The sequence below is a fragment of the Bos grunniens genome, chromosome 28 (assembly GCF_055505025.1).
Source record: "Bos grunniens cultivar Pamir isolate PY7600 chromosome 28, Bosgru_T2T1.0, whole genome shotgun sequence".
NCBI lineage: Eukaryota > Metazoa > Chordata > Mammalia > Artiodactyla > Bovidae > Bos > Bos grunniens.
Genome location: NC_141192.1, coordinates 42,126,887 through 42,146,016, shown reverse-complemented (window position 1 = coordinate 42,146,016; position 19,130 = coordinate 42,126,887). Strand labels below are relative to the sequence as shown.

The 19,130-nt window shown below is 41.1% G+C and overlaps 2 protein-coding genes across 3 annotated transcripts; one reads left to right on the top strand and one right to left on the bottom strand.

The window, feature by feature from the left end:
• Positions 1–620: 620 nt before the first annotated feature.
• EXOC8 (exocyst complex component 8) lies at positions 621–5,191 on the bottom strand. Its single transcript, XM_086381294.1, has one exon. The coding sequence runs from the start codon at positions 5,088–5,090 to the stop codon at positions 2,913–2,915; it is 2,178 nt and encodes a 725-aa protein (XP_086237420.1). The 5' UTR covers positions 5,091–5,191; the 3' UTR covers positions 621–2,912.
• Positions 5,192–5,327: 136 nt separating this feature from the next.
• On the top strand, positions 5,328–18,374 carry SPRTN (SprT-like N-terminal domain). Of its 2 annotated transcripts, none has more exons than XM_086381295.1 (6): positions 5,328–5,440; positions 5,512–5,906; positions 7,138–7,237; positions 11,241–11,369; positions 14,675–14,942; positions 16,094–18,374. In XM_086381295.1, exons 2-6 carry the CDS (start codon positions 5,686–5,688, stop codon positions 16,837–16,839), a joined length of 1,464 nt encoding a protein of 487 aa, XP_086237421.1. In that variant the 5' UTR covers positions 5,328–5,440; positions 5,512–5,685; the 3' UTR covers positions 16,840–18,374. The 2 variants fall into 2 exon arrangements, with proteins under 2 accessions (XP_086237421.1, XP_086237422.1); XM_086381296.1 differs by having other exon boundaries at positions 5,512–6,450.
• The last annotated feature ends 756 nt before the right edge of the window (positions 18,375–19,130 follow it).

Here is a 19,130-nt window from a genome sequence, read left to right as displayed (position 1 = left end):
TTAATTTAGCTTGCAACAATTTTGCCTTTAATTTACTAATTTATTGTTTCAATGTTTTTATTCTCTATTTTCTTCAGTTTTTAAACACATTAAGAGAAAACACACTTAACTTTATCCTGTCCTCCCCACCCCATATTTTAGTCAATGTGAGGCACAGTATTTGATAAATACTTAATACTTAACAAATACTTGTTACTTGATAAATACTGTTAAGTCAATTATATGTGATAGTTCCTGCAGTATCCACGTATTATTTTTTTTAAAAAGGAGATTTTTGTCATTTGTGACCCAAGTTCTTAGGTCATATAGCCCACATTATACTTTCTTCATTTAAAGATGTGCAGAAGCTACAAAACCCACTTTGAGTAAATTCATATTATGTATATCTGACTCCCATTCAGGGGAATCCTAAAAATGTGCGATTTGACAATTCACAGTTCTGATAGTAGCAGACCACTTACTTAAATTAGCTAATGGTTTTGTACCTATTATCCCCATATAGAAAAACAAAACATAAAAACCTAGGCATTTAAAACATTTTAGTAACATGAACATAAGAATATTAAATCATTAAAGAAATGAATATATAACAATGTAACATCAATCAATTTTACCCAGTGTAAGAAAAAAATGTAAGCTTTATTTTGGTAAGACATTTCAGATTCCCTCAGATCACAGCATACCAATAAGCAAAACATACACATACTGATTTTATACTACATGTCAAGTCCTGAATTCCCAATCCCAGGAAAGCAAGCTGCAGAATACTAGTGCTGATAACAACTACAGGTAGTATTTGAAACAAAAATAAATGAGTTTTCAGCACTTAAGTGAAATGAGGCTTTAATCAAAAAGAGACTTAATTCCACAGGGCGTCTTTTTTCAACAGTAATTAATTCATTCAAGTCTGATTTCAAGCTCAAGTGACAGTGTTATGTTTGAAGCAATTGAGAAAAGGCAATCAACATGTAAGTGGTATAATACAGTATGTACTAGAATTGGGGGCAATCTCTAACTGCATTCAATTTTTAGACCTTGTTTTGGAGTCTAATTAAACAAGAACTAGAGCTCTGACCCCACTTGGAGGAATGCAGTGAAATTGCCTTGTCTTGGCACAAGGCACGTTACAACATTGACGCTCTTCAATCAATCAGCTAACTGATTCTCCAACAGCATACTTCCTCCAGCTACAACTTTGAGGAACACACAACTTTTACCAGAAGAACATTCTGTACTTCCAGTTTTAAAAAGCAGACAATTCTATGGAGGCAACCATTTGAATATCTGAGTATACACACTGAGGTTTCTGCAACTTCGTGCCGTAAGAGAAGTTTTGATTTCAGAAGTATCATTTCATGAACCCAGCATCAAATATTTACACAATACATGTTTCATACAATATTATTTTAGAAACTTCAAGTGGCATAAAATTTTTATCAAATTCAAGTTTCCAGTGATTTTAAAAAAAACAAAAGGCAGGTTACAACTGTTTTTGATCAACTGAAATATCCAGTCATAGTTATTATCTAGAAAATGCTAATGTTATGTGAAAAAATTTAGTCAAAGAAATGATTTTCAACCTTTTAAATATGCACAGCTAAACAGAAAATAAGAGGTTTGTCTGGCATATGCGTAATTAACGTCAAGGAGCTTTACAACCCTCAGCTGCTATTAGAAACTATTTCAGGTTTTACATAATTTCCACAGTCTTAATACCACTATTTTCATTCAGATAAAAGAAATGACCTTTTGAAGTCACTGACATCAGAAATGACACTTATGGACAAGAATGATAACTAGAAGCTGAGGGAAAACAGGTCTTAGCAGTTTCTCTCCAAGTATGAGGAAGGCCATATAATCAATATACAATAGATACAATAGTTTAATGGGCACTTTTCTGTTTCCCTCTTAGCCACAAAAAAACAAATCTCTGCTCAAAGCAGTCACACTTGAGAATGCTATGGGGTCTGCATATGATTTTCCCTAATTTCCTAACCACTCAGACCCTGAAATCCAAGTAAGTATTTCAATGAAAACTTTTCTCTCATTTGCATGAAGTCTGAGTCACTTTATGTAACCCACACTAAAAGTGGGTTATCTTAACAATGTGTCTTGTTATCTTTATTATTCTTAACATGACAAGGAAAAAAGCTCCAGCTGAACTTCAGACAACTCAGAAATATGTACAAAAATTTTTTTAACACAGTTCTTTAGATTTTCAAGTAAATGCACCCAAATCAAGTGTTATCAAGCTGCTAACTAGCAGCTACAACTAATGAACCATTTAAATCAGGTTGTAAATGCTTGCTAAACTGTGTTTACAAAAGCTTCTTCTTGAGAACTGTAAGGACTGGAGTATTAGACTCCACACACTAGCTACGTTCATGAAGGAATTCTGTTGACCAAAGTTTACCCTAAAGCCAATTTTCTCAACTCCTTCCTCTCCCCCAAATTGTTCAAACACATTTTATGGTCCAGAAGAATATGAAGCAGGGTGTTTTATATGGCACTGTATCCTTTCAGAAACCTAACATTTCAGTGAACTGGGAGACTTTCGCCACATACTCTGTGTATTTACAGGTACTGTTCTATCTGCGCCGCATAATCTATACTGTGAGCAAGTGTGTTGAGTCAAAGGATAAGCTGAAACGCTATACTGTGACAATATATTCACTAGAGAGTTAGCATAACTTAAAAGGAAGGCATATTAGTTATTTTAGTAATTCCACTGTTTTTGTTGTATGGGCTTAACATTTTTTTTTCTTTTCTTTTGATTTTGCATTTCTATCTGAGAGAGCATCTTTTATTTTTAAGATGTGCTTGAGAGTATAAAGAATATGCTAATACAACTTAATATAAATATAAATAATATATAAGCAATCTATACGGCTACACATAAACAGGTCCAGGTGTCAGACCACTGACGTTGTACTTTCGGGATTCACTCGAATCAGTCTGGAGGCATTTCTCAGGTCCTGGAGTTGCTTGGCAGGTTTCCCCACACCCTCCTCAAACCTTTTTTCCACCACGGGGAGGACTGTTTCATACAGAAAAGATGCATTCTGTCTGATAAAAGCCTTCTTCTCTGGATCTTGCTCACACCGAAGGCTGTAATCCACATGCTGAACAGCAACCAGAATGATCTCCACCAGGCTCTCCAAAAGCACCATGTGCAGCTCTGGGAAATACAGCTTCAGTGCCTCTTCTAAGAAGCCCATGGTCTGCTTGGTGAACGCAACCACCGTGTAACTCAGGTTCACCCAGCAGTCATCCCCCGTGTATTGCTCAAAGTTACTCACCCCGCAGCTCTTCATTTCCTCTTTGAGTTTCCCCAGGGCCTCCGGAGTCATCAAATTCATCCTCCTCCACATCTCCTCTGAGTTGCGATGCTTAGTGGCTTCGATGATGATTTCTTTGTAACTATGCAAGGCTCCTTGGATGTCTTTCACCAGAAGGGCGTGGACGATGAAGGTGAGGTCGAGTCCGATGTCGCCCAGCTGTTGACAATGCTCCTTCGCCACTCTGACGCACTCGGCTGCCGTGGAGAGGCTCTCCTTACTGTCGAACACCTGCTTGCTGAAAGCATCCACGAACATGCCCATGGCTGACCTCGCCCAGACGACAAAGGCAGAGTAGCAGCCACTGTCGGTGCCTGCAAAGTCGGTCTCAAATTCCCTGGCCGTCTCCAGAAGGCTGGTAAAGAAGACGTGGCACAGCTTATGAATGTAGAGTAAGGTGGCCCCTTCAATGCGAAGCTGGCGTATTGCAGTGTGTACAGCTGCCGCCCTGTTTCTCAAAAACAGCTCACAAGCCTTCGTGCACTGGCCAAGCCGGATTAGTTGAGAAACTGCCCTGCGGGTCGCCTTGGGACCACCTCTCAGGGACCGATCCGGGGAGAGTTCAAAAACTAGTACCTCGGTGAGCTGGCGGACACGCTCATCCACTCTCGCCCTTAGTTCTTTCACAGGAGGTGGGCTGGGCTTGTCTTCTAGGTAATGGTTCAATTTATCCAGGAGGTCAACGGCACCTTCAAAGTCCCTCTGGGCAATACAGACATCCAGGTCTTCAGGCAATTCTTGGATCCATTCCATTGAGAGGTCCACCTTCTCTTCTTCTATCTCGGGAACAGTTGGTTCGTCATCGTCTTCGTCCTCAAACGGGTTACTGGCCTTGGGGGTCACTTGGGGTGGCCCTCGAGGGGCCGCTGCCTCCTCCTGTTCCCTGCGTCTTTTTTCACTGAGGGCCCTCTTGGTTTCCTCCAGCACTTCCAGCCACTCCCGTTTGATTTTTGCATTTTCTGCCTGAAAAATACGGCTCTCGGGAAACATTAACAGCTTGAACATGTCCTTCATGGGTGGGTTGTCCTTGACATTGACCACAGCCAAACCATCCAGGGGATAAAGGGCGTTGTAGCGATACATTCCCCGCCGCTGTGGCAGCCAGGTGGCCACCAGCAAACAATCGTTCATGAGAAAGCCGTGCACCCGCTGCAGCTGGGCCATGTGGTCCGCCTCGTATTCCACCAGGTCACCATTGTACACTAGGTACTGTCCCGGCGTCTCCAGCAGGTGCCTGCAGCCTTCCACCTTCTCAAGCAGGGTGGTGAGGGTTCGCTGCTTTCCTTCCTCGCCTGGCCCAGAACCGTCCCGGGAGGCGCCCCCGGGGCTGGGGAAAAAGCCGGTCTGGCCCCGGAGCTGGTCACGGCCCCCCGCGCCACCTCCTCCTTCCTCCCCTCCAGAGGCGGCGGCGGCGCCCGCGGCAGCGGCAGCAGGCAGCAGGGTAAGCGGGATGCTCTCCAGGCTGCTCTTCTGCTCCGTCAGCAGGTGGCTGAGCTGATACATCTCGCTCTCCAGGTAGGAGATCTCACGGGCCGTCTCTATGAACTGCCGGTAGTTCTGGTAGACGTTGCGCTTCAGGTTCTGCGCCGTCTCCTCCGCCAGCGCCTGGATGCGCTGTCGGTGCTCCTGCAAGTCCCGGTCCCCGTCCGACTGCTGTGAGAGCTGCTTCACGTACAGCCGCGCCTCGAAGCCGCCCGACTCGAGCTGCCGCCTCAGACGGCTAGCCCCACTGTCTGACATAGCCATCGCCATTGCCGCCCGGACTCACGCAGCCCCTGTCACTACCGCCGTGGCCGGTGCCGCCGCTGTGGAGGCCCACCCAAGCCGGGACAAACTCCAGGGCTAAGGAAGCAGGATGGAAGAGAGACGAATACGCCTGCGCCCGGTCTGAACTTCAGTCACTGCGCCTGCGCAAGAGGCCGAGTGCCGGCGATGCGCCTGCGCAGGAACTTCAGAGGCCTAGGACTCCTACGCTGGAGAAGCTACAGCGGAAGTGAGTGGAGCGCGGGGCAGAGCGATGTACGTACTACGAGGTGCTACGCCTGGGCGGAGTGTGTCGTTGGTGTTTGACGTTATTCGTGAACCGTGAGGACGGTAACCAGGTATCTGAAACCTTCAACCCTAGTTTTGAGCCTACTAGGTGGTGTCATGCTGAGTTCTTTTTTTTTTTAAGGCCCAGAATCTTGACTTCGGCGTTTGGAACAAGCTAAGCTCTCGTTCTCGAGCCCGTTTTCCCTGAGTCTCGCGAGATCGGCGAACTGACCAGACAGCCGGTATCTCCTAGGCGCGCGACTGGGCCCTCAGACCCCCCAGGACGTGGAGTTACCCCTTCTGTACCTCGGCAGCCATGGATGAGGACCTGGTTTTGGCACTACAGCTTCAGGAGGAGTGGAACTTGCAGGTCTCGGAGCGCGAACCCGCCCAGGAGCCCCTGTCTCTGGTGGACGCGTCTTGGGAGTTGGTGGACCCTACCCCTGACTTACAGGGCCTGTTTGTTCTGTTCAACGACCGTTTCTTCTGGGGCCAACTGGAGGCGGTCGAGGTGAAGTGGAGCGTGCGGATGACGCTGTGAGTCCCGAGCCCTGCTGGGGACGGGGCCGCCGGCGGCCCTTCTGTCTCCCCTCGCGGTCCCGGCGGCGTTAGCTCCGGCTCTGGATTTGGGGCAGGCGGCCCCACAGGGATTATCTTCCTTCCAGCCCCTTCCCTTCTCACCTTAAACGACTTTAAGAAAGCCCGTGGCCCATCCCGCGACGGTTTGACTTGTAAGGGGCGCAGTGAGAGAAAAGTGTGTTTCTTTGAATCTCACTTCACTAGAAAGGGCTTCCCTGGTGGCTCAGACGTTAAAGAATCCGCCTGAGACCTGGGAGACCTGTGTTTGATCCCTAGGTCGGGAAGATCCCATGGAGGAGGGCATGGCAACCCATTCCAGTATTCTTGCCTGGAGAATCCCATGGACAGAGGAGCCTGGAGGGCTACATACAGTCCGTGGGGTCTCAGAGTCGGACACAGCTGAGCGACTAAGCACACAGCACAGTCCAAAGGCCCTTAACGGTTACTAAAAAGCGAGTTAACGCTTATCTGATTTGTCTTATGGGTGTGCTTTAGGACCCAGGTAAGAGAAACAGCCAGAATCTGCCCCAAGAGAGAGTGCCAGGGACACACTGTGTTGGTGTACTTAGCAGTGAGCTCGGGAGTCAGAGTGGGGAAGGGGCTCATCTTCTCATATTTCTGGATCCAGGGGATCTAAAGGGATGCCTTTAAAAGGATCCCTTTCTGACACTCCAGGTTTGAGAAATTCTGATTTGAGATAATGTACCCGGTATATGAACGGAGTTAACAAGTAAGTCTAAGAAGTCGTTGTGTACCACTACTTGTTTTTGAATTGATATCAAAGCATCTAAAATAAGAGAGAAGATCTGATACAAAGTTGTGTGTTTAAAGTATCGATCTCTTTCATATAGGATTCCATTATAATTTTGGACATATGCTAATGGAGATCTGGCCTGCTATTACCACTATAACTGATTGAGCATAGCTTGTAGGGAGGAGACAGGGAGCAGCAAAATAGGATTATCTTCTTCAAGCTGTTATAGCCTGGTAAGGGTAAGGGAAGCCACTACTCGGATGAAATACAAGTATCTCCCAACAGAGTGGGTATACTCTCAAGAAAGCTATCCTTCATAGAGTTCTCTCAGTCTGAACTGTCCAAGAACAGTGAATAAGGATTTTGCGCTTTCGTTTCTATTTTCCTTTTGTGTATATTTGGTGATTAACAATTTTTGTGGTGGTTGTTTTCCAGGTGTGCTGGGATATGCAGCTATGAAGGGAGGGGTGGAATGTGTTCCATCCGTCTCAGTGAACCCCTTTTAAAGCTGAGACCAAGAAAAGATCTTGTGGAGGTATTCTTTGCATAAACCTGATTCTTAGCTCAGTAATTTAGAAACAGTTATTATTAGACTGCTGTAAATTAACCTGTACATGTGGGGGGAAAATCAGTTTTCCCTCACTGCAAACTTTTATTGTGGGGCAAATAATGATTACCTTATATTCTTACAGTGTTTCAAAGTTGGAGGCTTTCAGGTATGTTAGCTACTTTGATTTTTACAACAATCCTGTTTATGTTCAGTATGTGTTATCCTTATTTTTATAAATAAGGTTCAGATAGACAAAGTAGTTGGTTTAGAAGCAGCCAGAAAGTTAAGATCCAGATCTTTTTATTGAGACACACAAATTTTGATTCTCTTCTGTTCAGCCACCATGGTGTCCTCCCATGACATATAGCTGAGCTGGCAGAACAAACCACTGTGAGGGCACACTTCATATCTAGAGATGGTGATCACTTCTAATAGCTGAATGAAGCAGTAGGAGCCCTCAGCTGTGTTTAGTTGAGTCCAGTAGTTGCCTGGAAATCCTCAAGATATATCTGGTGTGAGTTATCTTGCCTCAGTTGTATCACTTGAAATGTATGCACAAGAGAGCATAGGTGGTAGAGGTTGGATGGGAAATAAGTTAAAATATGCCTGGAAATATGTTGTGTAAGGATAACAAAAAGTAGTGGGTTTCACAACAATGTGAATGTACTTAGCACCACTGAACTGTACACTTAAAATAGTTAAGATGGTACATTTTTTGTTACTTTTTTGTAATCACAATTTTTTTTTAAACACTACTAAATGTTAAAGTCGTACAACAGAAATACTCAATAAAAAAAGAAACTAATAAAGGGTCAAAACCCAGATGAAATAGAAAGGTGGACATAAAAACAATATCAGCTATTATATTAAATGTAAATGGACTAAACATTCCAGTTAAAGACATGGAATGGCATATGACATTAACCGAGATGTGATTAAAACAAAGACACATATATGTTAAATATAAAAGGATGAGAAAAAGCATATCTTCCAAATATTAGACAACAGAAAATTGTTACGGCTATCTAGTATTAATATAAAGATTTTAAGGGAAGAAGTTTTACTAGAAAAAAGGGAGACATTTTAAAATGATAAAATAACCTATTAAATACAGACACATAATGACCGTAAAAGTAATAGCATAGGTTTAAGCTTTAAACATGAAGCATCAATCAGCAGAAATGAATAAGAGAAATAAGCAATCTACAGTCATAGTTGTAGATAAAAACACAACTGAGTTAGTAATTCAGTGAAGAAGCAGGAAAAAAACAGTAAAGCATTTAAAAAAATTAAACAATATGATTAACCAAATCAACCTTACAAGGAGCCCTAATTGGAACAGCCCTAATTGAAAACTGAATTTGTTGCATAAACAATGTTGGCTTAAATAACACATGAATGATTTTTTTCTTAAGGTAATAGGCAAGAAGAAAATGGGAACTATGTGGTAATGCTTCAAGTGAGCATTTGCTGTTGGCAGAAAGTTATAATGTAAAATCAGGAATAAGATGGATGGAGGAAGAATAGAGGGACTGGTCTGTATTTGAAGTAGCTTCCTAAATTATAATGAATAGAATTCAGAAAAGGAAAAAACTTTAACTGGTTAAGGAGGTAAAGAAAAGTTTTACAGATCTGGATTTCATTACTACTAACATCAGCACGCCTACCACTCACTGTGTTGAGTACCTACTGTGTGCCAGACTAATCTAGTTATTCTAGAATTTGCTTTTGATGTTTGTTGTTGTTCAGTTGCTAAGTCATGTCCAACTCTTTGTGACTGCAGCCCTCCAGGCTCCTCTGTCCATGGGATTTCCCAGGCAAGAACACGAGTGGGTTGTCATTTCCTTCTCCAGGAGGCGAGCCTAACAGGACAGAATTGAATTCTGACATGTAGACATAGTAGAGGAGACTACTTTTGGCAGAAGGAATGGGTATGCTGTGGACAAAAGTGAGGCCACTAGGCTTATGGCATATTTAGGTCTAGAAGTAGTTGTTTTTGACCATTTATATTACAGTGGTGGGAAATTGAGGTGTTTGGGGACAATGATGTATAGATAGAGCCTAAATGTGGGAAATGGTAGATAAATAAAAATGGAAATGTTCAGTAAAATGCCATGTACCATTTTTAAGATGTGTTTGAATTGAACCAAAAATTAGGAACCTAAGTTGTTTCTCTTTAATGAGAATAGTTATTATTTTAGAATGTTGAAAAACATCTGAAATGTAGAATGACCTTTAAATTTGAGTCTCAATAGAGTGGCATTGTCTTGAAAAGATGAGAATTGGTAAATGTTTGATTCTTGCATTTCTTTATTCATATAATTCTATACAACTAAAATTCATTAATGCCAATCTAGTGTTTCTGATGAAAATTTAAAAAAAAATTATGGAGGATTATGAAAAAAGCTATGCTTTTGAGGACCTTTATGATTTTCACTTTTTTTAGAATAGATTATGAAATATCAGCTATAAATGCTTTTGTAAACTTTATACCTAAATTATTCCATCCTTGGTATGGAATGAGCAGTAAGTTTTATTGTTTGTTTTAAAATTTTACATGATTTAAAGTCCTCAAACTACAGAAGACTATACACAGAGAAATCTTGGTCTCCCCCATGCCTCTATTCTGACCTTTTCACCTATAAAGGATACTGTTGTTAGTTTTTTTTCCTATCATTCTCTTTGGCCAGTATTTATATCCACTCTTATCTACTCCCCACCACATAGCATACTTCTTATATAAAATGCTGAGTACACTCTTCTGTACCTTGCCTTTTTCTGTTAAAACAATACATTCTATAGCCTCCTCCATATCATTTCATAGAGATACTTTTCATTCTTTTTTATGGCTACATAGAATTCCATTATGTGGCTGTGCCATAGTTCTTTCAATGAGGCCCCTATTACTGAACATTGTTTGCACTCTTTCACTATCGTAAGCAGTGCCACAATGAAATACCTCACACACGTGGCCTTTCATTTTAGTCTAGGTGTTGCTGAGTCTAACAATAAATGTGTTTGTAAATATGTTAGATGTTACCAAATTTTCCACAAGGGTTGTACTATTTTGCATTCCTACCAGTGATCCCTGGTGGCTACTGAGCCAGATTCTGGCTAAATCTGGCTAAATCTACCAGATTTTGGTAAAGAATCTGCTTGTCAGTGCAAAAAACTGGGGTTCAACTGGGGTTGGGAAGATCCCCTGGAGGAGGAAATGGCAAGCCACTCTAGTATTCTTGCCTGGGAAATCCTACAGACAGTGGAGCATGGCGGGCTGTGGTCCATGGGGTTGCAAAGAGTGAGACATGACTTCCTGACTAAACAACAGCAACAACAATCAGTGATATATGGGAATGCTTATTTTCCCTTAGCTTTACTAATAGAGTCAAACTTTAGTTTTACCAGTCTCAATAAGCAAGAAGTTATATACTTATCTAATAACTCACATATCTGTTTTTACGAATGAAGTTGAGCATTTTTTCATATGTTTATAGATCATTTATATTTCATCTTCTGTGATCTGTCCATGACATTTGCCTATTTTAAAATCAGATTGTTGATCATTTTCCTGTTGATTTTTAGGAGTGCTTTATAATTTAGGAGTTAATAGCCTGTGAGATAGTTGCACATATATTTTCCTGAGTTTGTTTTTTTCACTTTACTGATAACATTTTTTTCCCCATACAGAATTTTAAAATTTTCATGTAGCTGAATTTATCAGTCTTTTCTACTGGATTTTGGTTAACAATTAAAAAGGCTTCCTTTGAACAGGGAATTAACCTGTGATCTACAGGACTTTGGATATTATATGCGAAGTTTTGGGAATGTGTGCTTATATAATTTTTCTAGAAAGATGGTTCATGACTTCTGTCAGTATGTGAAAGGAGCCTGTGATCCAAAGAAGGTTAAGACTCCAGGTAGAGTCAGAAAATGCATTTTTATTTTCAGAAGCACCATAACAAATTAATGTGATTGTTTTTTGTTTCAGACCCTCTTGCATGAAATGATACATGCCTATTTATTTGTCACTAATAATGATAAAGATCGGGAAGGGCATGGTCCAGAGTTTTGTAAGCATATGCATCGCATCAATCGCCTGACAGGAGCCAATATAACGGTATATAAAGCCACACACATTTATCATATTTAGTAGTTATTTATTCAGTATTTCTTGGGATTTAATTAAAAATAGAGAACTGGGTAGAAACAAATACTGTGTTTGAGGATTTCCCAGGGCAAATGAGGGGCCCAGAGAAGCAGACCGGCTTATCTGGGACCCCATAGTAGAAGACAGCAGTTCTAGTGACATCCCTGAGATCTCTAACCTCTGGGAGCAGCTTGTGCAGAGTTATTGCAGGCCTGAGTACCTCTCTTCTGGACTATTACTAACATCTCCTAATTACGTTTCCTCATTGTCTCTTCCTTCAATCTGTCCTATATTCTGCTGCTATTATATGTTACTCCCTTCATCAGAAGTCTGTGACTTGCATTTCTGCATAATGTGGGAGGTGGGAGAGCCTGGGGTCAGAAAGCAGGAAGAGTCAGGTTGCCTACTTCCCGATGCTGGCGCCACTGATGGTGGGACCTACTTAAACTCTTCCATGCTTTGGTTTACTCGCACTAAAAGGAGGATGATAACAATTCTTAGGCTACTGGATCCTTGTGAGGGCTAGAGAAAACGCAACCAAAAACATTTTAGTGCAGTTTGGGTACTAATTAAATATTAGTTGTCTTTGTTATTATACATTCATTTATCCAGTAACCTTACTGTTCCTTTTTTTTTTTACTTTCCACAACTCCCCTGCCTATGTTTCTAACGGAACTTTTCATCTCTGCCTTTCCTCATATAGTCTCTCCCTAAAATGTGCCTCTTCTATTTTCTGTCAAAATGATCTTCATCTTTACAGTGGGATATAACTTCTCCCTCCTTTTAACCTCCTCAGCAGATATGTAGCCTTTTACAATGTTATATTCTGCTTTCATACCCCAATAGGGTGGCTCTTACCTATCTATACACACCTGTGTGTCTTTATACACACCTGCACAAGATGTGTGACATAGTGCCTCTACAAGCACTTCAGTTCAGTTCAGTTGCTCAGTTGTGTCCGACTCTTTGCTACCCCGTGAATCACAGAACGCCAAGCCTCTTTGCTGCTGCTGCTGCTGCCGCCGCCGCCAAGTCGCTTCAGTCGTGTCCGACTCTGTGCGACCCCATAGACGGCAGCCCACCAGCCTCCCCCGTCCCTGGGATTCTCCAGGCAAGAACACTGGAGTGGGTTGCCATTTCCTTCTCCAATGCATGAAAGTGAAAAGTGAAAGGGAAGTCTCTCAGTCGTGTCCGACTCTTAGCGACCCCATGGTCTGCAGCCCACCAGGCTCCTCCATCCATGGGATTTTCCAGGCAAGAGTACTGGAGTGGCCCCGCCTCCCTGTCCATCACCAACTCCCCGGAGTTCACCCAAACTCATGTCCATTGAGTCGGTGATGCCATCCAGCCATCTCATCCTCTGTTGTCCCCTTCTCCTCCTGGCCCGAATCCCTCCCAGCATCAGTCTTTTCCAACGAGTCAACTCTTTGCATGAGGTGGCCAAAGTATTGGAGTTTCAGCTTTAGCATCAGTCCTTCCAGTGAACACCCAGGACTGATCTCCTTTAGAATGGACTGGTTAGATCACTTAGCAAGTACTGAATTTAACTGAACCAAAACAAATATTAATTCCTACAGAGATTAAATGCCTTGGTGTGTTTAGTGTTTAGAAATTTCCTTATTTTAAAAAGCAGTAAAAGCCAGTGTGATGGAAAGGGAGAGTACTCACCCTCCATATATTATTTTCTAGCTGTCAGTTTAATTTTCTAGAGAGCTCACTTCATTACTGGACTAAGGTCCTTTAACATCAAATAAGTGGCTTGCTTTAACACAGTCACATAAAATCCAGATTAGCAAAGGAATTACGCAGTTGCTAGCATAAAAGACTTTCACACTTTAAGCAAAATTCTAGTGTACTTCCTGTTGTTCAGTTGGAAGAGAATTCAGGAGGTTTTTATCAGGTAGACAGCTCTTGCTTTCCCAGGTTACATTCTGTTATAGCAGACTCCATGGGGCATCCACATTGAGGACAGTTTTTAGTTAACTACATTGTTAAAGTTACAGCCCCAGGCTATAGAAATTACAGAAGTTGGAATCAGAATAGATCCAATTCCCTGTCTTTTTTACCACTGAATTACTAGGCGAGGTGTTCTCAACATAAGAGAGAAGGCAGGGTCTTAAAAGCCTCCTTGTTCCCAAACCTCTGTCCTCACAGTCTCTTCTGCACTTACTATAATTTGCATTGCTTGCATGCTTGCCAAATAATAGAATTTGTTTGCTTATAGTAGAGAGATAGTGAATATAAAACTATCTGTAGAGTTACAAAAAGCTTAGTATTGTTTCCCACAAGGGGAATTTATTAAGAGCTTAAAAAAAACAAACCTCATATGCTGCTGTTGCTCCTTACCTTATATAACTAATAACGTTCCACTGAGAGGACAGGAGGAAAAGTTCCTCAGTCATTTGGAAGTATCATTTGTAAAATGGTGCCGTGCCAGCCTCAGTGCCACCATGTGGGAGGGCTCACCTTCCTTTCAGCCTGAACTCTTCTCTGTCTGTCTGCTGCTTAGGTTATAAGTAAGAGTTCATCTAGAGCGTGAAACAGAGGGATCCTGTTTAAGGACTGAAAAGCACATTTAAAGAGAATTTGTCTCAGTGAAGTTTCTCATTCACTCAATCACCAAACACTTACTGAGCACCTTCCTTATGCCAAGCTGGTAATAACCACTACGGATACAAGGATGAGAACATTCAAACCCTGGAGAGCTTTTCACCTATAAACAGATACAGTGGTACCCCAGAAAGCTTGTTGTGAGGAAATGAGCAGAGCTGGGCGAATGTGGAGAATGGATTTGGCAGAGGCAGCCTGAGACCAGGTGCTTGTGTGTGGGCCCAGAGTTGATAGGGAAGAGTCCTCCGGAGTCCTTTGGTATGGTTACCTATAGGGGAAATTTCAACCTAAGCAGTGGGAACACTTACTGATTATGACATTCTATAAAATCTTTATCCTAGTTTTTCATCATTTAGAAAGTGGGTTTCTAAGACTTGTACCATGTATAGAAGCTTTTTGTTTTTTTAAATTTGTCTTCTAGTCTCACATTTTTCTATCTTTACATAGGTTATGTAGCACTAAATTATGGGAATCTGCTAATTCCCATTAAAATGAACTTTTGAAGAGAAGCTAAATATAGTTACTATCTTTCCCAAAACATAACTTCAGAAAACCCTTGAGAAGTTGGAAAGTTTTAAAAAAGTTGTGGCTGCTTATTTATTACATATATTTTCTTAAAATTGTTAACTCGCCTACTTAATGCTAAGAACTGTGTCTCGGCCCAGGTGTACCATACTTTCCATGAAGAGGTAGACGAGTACCGTCGACACTGGTGGCGCTGCAACGGGCCGTGTCAGAACAGTAAGCCGTATTACGGCTATGTGAAGCGTGCCACCAACAGGGCACCCTCCGCCCATGACTACTGGTGGGCTGAACACCAGAAAACCTGTGGAGGCACTTACATCAAAATCAAGGAACCAGAGAACTACTCAAAAAAGGGCAAAGGAAAGACAAAACTGAGAAAGCAGCCAGTATCAGAAGCAGAGAATAAAGGTAAGTCTGCTTATAGTCTTCCTGCTTTTCCACTACCGTGGCTAGTTCTCTGAAGGACACTTCAGAGAACTGGCATTAAGATAAAGCTTAAATTAATTTATTCAAAAGAGAAAAAGGCAAAACAAGAAACTTGGTTTCAACTGAAGCCCATTTTAATTTTTTTTTAATTATTTTTCTCGTTAGACATAAAACCCTTTTTTGAAGACACAAACATTTTTTGAAGAAAAGAAAAAGATAAAGCTTAAAGAGTGTTTCTTGTGTAGATGTTTTCAAGTGTGGACTTAAAGTGGAAAAAAATCCCATTGTCCATAAAACAGTGGTAGAAAAATATATTTTGCTCTATATATTTGTGAGAAAAAGTGGGAATAGTTTCCACTGCTAAAATTTAAGGGTAAAGTCCCTTTCCCTCTCCTGACTCACTGGGTCATTAGGAAACAGAAGGCAAAAAAAAGATTGTCAAGGTAAAAACAGTAATTCAAATAACAATGCCCGGAATGTAAGTCCTAGCTACACCCCTTCCTATCAGTTGGAGTCCATCCAAGCAACTTCTGTTGATGTATGTATTTTCATTAGAAGAATGGGAAAAGGATATGGCACGTATATGCTAACACTTCAAGATTTACCCCTTTGCTCTGCAGTTCATAGTTACTGCCCTTTGAAGGGGTAACCAGGTTACTAAAGTTAATGTTTCTTCCCTTGGGAAGTTGTTGATTGGATGTGATAAGGATTCATGGACATAAGCTTTCTCAAATCTGAAACGTTTACTAAGTTGAGAAACTATAGAAGAATTTATGTCGAAAGATTATATCCTGTTTTGTGAGCTGGGAAGATAATGCAGTAGCAGATTTTCCCCATCTGGGACATGGTTTTCTTGATAAAAGTTATTGTGCTATTGATATTTGCATGATAGAAATGCTTATCTAAGTATGAGATGGTGTTTTGTTTTGAAGAGAGGGTGTTTTTGTCCTTTATGTGTTCTTGATATCAGAGCTGTCTGACTGCTGAAGGTTGTCCTCCTGTTAATAGAGAATTACAGTATAGTTCTAAGTTAGAACAAAACAGTATTTCTTCATTTGGAAAAACTATCCATTAGCTTAATACTTGTTATGGTATAAATTTTGAATCAAGGAAAAATCTTGCTTCTTTTGCAGACAAACCGAACAGAGGGGAGAAACAGCTGTTAATCCCCTTTACCGGGAAAGGTTATGTCCTAGGGGAAACCAGCAATTTTTCATCTGGGAAATGTATCACTTCACATGCTATTAATGAAAGCCAAGAGCCTTTAAGTCAAGACCATTCAGCAAATGCCCTGAGACCTCATTCTAAAACTGAGGTGAAATTTGAACAGAATGGTCCAAGTAAAAAGACTTCCGTAGCATCCCCTGTTCTCAGTACCAGTCATCAGAATGTCTTAAGCAACTACTTCTCTAAAGTGTCCGTTGCCAGCAGCAAGGCTTTCAGAAGTGTGAGTGGGTCTCCAGTGAAGAGCCTCACAGTGGGCGACAGCACTACAAAGTCGGTCTCTGCCGGTTCTCAAAGGAGGGTTACATCTTCTAGGACATCTCTAAGAAATTCCTTAAAAGCCATGGAATCGACATATGTCACTGTGCCCCAGGATGCAGGTGGGCCTGAAGGTAAACTCCCAAGTAAACGACCCAGGATAGAAGACAAGACTTTTTTTGACCTCTTTTTTATCAAGAAGGAGCAAGCGCAGAGTGGTGGTGGTGATGTGACGAGTAGTTCGCATCCTCCAGCTGCAGCGCAGAGTCCCAGCGGTGCATCCGGTCAGAGCAGGGTGGTGCACTGTCCCGTGTGTCAGGACGAGGTTTCGGAGACACAGATTAATGAGCACTTGGACTGGTGCCTTGAACGTGATAGCACCCAAGTCAAAAGCTGAAAAAAATCTCTGAAAAATGAACGGGCCTCCAATGTCCACCTTTATTGCCTCACTACTACACTCAGGAATTCCTGATTAATAAGATTTGCAGGCTATAATCTAGTTCATCAATATTAAATGTTCTACTTTATATAAACATATGAGATTGTAATTAAAAAGTATTTTGCCTAGAGGTGCTATACTCTTGTTTTATGTACACTGGAGCCCAGAATTTCTTCTGGATGCATTCATGTATAATTTTTAGATACTTCTTTCTGGCTTTTAAAAGTATGTAAATCTGTTAATCTTTTTATTTATTTTCCTTAAAACATTCAGTGAGGAATTCTGTCAGGTATTTGGTTAGATTGAGTATTTCATTATTAATATTAAAATTCATTCCCAGAACTGCCAGTATCCATAGTGTCAGACATATTGACCAAAATTACAAACTAGTTGTTTTAGGGTACTCAAGGTTTTTGGGTTTTTTTCTTCCAAATTTTAACATTTTCTGTATTATAAAGATTTTTATTTTTCTGTTTCACTAAAAGGTGGCAGATTTTATAGTAAATAGATATTTATAGTAAATATTATATAGATATGTATTCTATATATTGATACTTATAGTATCTACTTATAGATAAGTATAGTAAAATAAATTTCTTTTGGAATATCGCTAGTAACAAATAGCTACTGTAATTCTGTAGGCCAGAGCTTAGCTGTTTTCTCAAAATTTTAGATGCTAACATAACAAAGTTGCCTAGTTTATGTACAAGTGAAACATCATCTGGAAACAGTATTATGAACCTTAAGCCAAAGTTGAAACCATTTAGGAATACCATTTTGCCTACGCCAAGTATTTCTTTTAAAAAACATTCTTTTTTATGTTACAACAAAGGGACAAAGATAGTTTGATGAAATTTACTTTGTTGTCTCATGGCTATAACGCCAGCCTGTTGGCATATTTTCAAGGCCTTAGTTCATAAGTTTTTTCTTTTTCTTTGTTGCAACATGACTTTTACATACATAGGTGCAGCTGGGCTCCCCTCTATGTGATCACTAGAAGTTACCCTAGAAGGTGTCCTCATGGGCGTCTCTTGTAGTCAAAACCCACAGCCCCCAAGTAACCACTGTTTTCATCTGTCACCTCGTTAGTTTTTGAACTTCATGAAGTCGTATCTTTGTTGCTTTGGGTAGCAGAAGTTCCTTCTTTTCATTGCTCTGTACTGCTTGTATGAATATGCCAATTTATCATTCTAATATTAATGAACATTGGCATCATCTGTTCAGGGCTGGCCATTGGTGAACAGAGCTGCTAAGAACATTCTTATTCGTTTCTGTTGAGCATATCCCCAGACTGGAAATGCAGGGTCACCAGGTCACCAGCTTCTGTTTAGCTTCAGTAAATCCTGCCAGTTTACCTACCAGCAATGTATGAGACATTATTGTTCTGTCCTTTTCATTTTTAGCCTATCTCAGTGAGTGTTTATGAGTTTTGATTCTTCTGAAGCATGAAGTTAAACCATAGTATTTAATAAATATTTATAAATGACTTAAAATGTGTATTATGTTGAATATATACATTTATACTCATACAAGATCATTTAACAAATTATATTTAGGAAACATTTTTTTGTGTGCCAAAACCATACAAAGCTCTGGTTCTATGAAGTATATGATAGCCCACCCATGGCCTCAAGGAGTAGTACAACCTATCAGGGAGTGAAACAAAAGCAGATTAATTTCAAAATAGTTAAGTGCTGTGGGAACTGGAAAGGACAATCAGCCCAGCCCAGGGCTTCAGGAGATGGAGGAGACAAACTCTATACCAAAGTTGGGTGTTCTAGGGCAAGTCAAGTTAGTCCAGAGCAGGATGGAGAGAAAGGGCCTTCCAGAGAGAAGGAACACTAAGGTCTGGCAGCAGCCCAGCACATTCTACTAGGAGAACTGAGCTCTTCCAGATGAACAGAGTAAAATGTGATGGGTGAACTGGTAGGAGAAAGACTGCAGATAGGACAGATTCAAGTAAACCTTTGAGGCTGAAAAACCCATCTATTGCATTCTCCACTTAAATCGTTTGTATGGTCCTTGTTAATACACATCTGTTGATTCACGTTGGGGTGGGGCTATGGGGATCGGGAAGGCTTATACACCAGCCAAGAACATCTGAGAAGTGTTTTGAGGGGTTCACGGTGGGGGTGGGGGTGGCAAGAGGGGGGAAGGGCAATGGCTGGGATGGAGAGAAGATGGCTTCCAGAAATAATTTAGGTTGTAAAATAAGAATTGGTCAGTTTTAAGGCATGATGGGAATATGT

Excerpts from the sequence above, each read along its gene's own strand:
- EXOC8 (XM_086381294.1), bottom strand. The coding sequence starts at position 5,090 with ATGGCGATGGCTATGTCAGACAGTGGGGCTAGCCGTCTGAGGCGGCAG.
- SPRTN (XM_086381295.1), top strand. The coding sequence starts at position 5,686 with ATGGATGAGGACCTGGTTTTGGCACTACAGCTTCAGGAGGAGTGGAAC. Across the intron at positions 7,238-11,240 it reads CAAGAAAAGATCTTGTGGAG|ACCCTCTTGCATGAAATGAT; the intron begins GTATTCTTTGCA and ends TTTTTGTTTCAG. Across the intron at positions 11,370-14,674 it reads TGACAGGAGCCAATATAACG|GTGTACCATACTTTCCATGA; the intron begins GTATATAAAGCC and ends GTCTCGGCCCAG.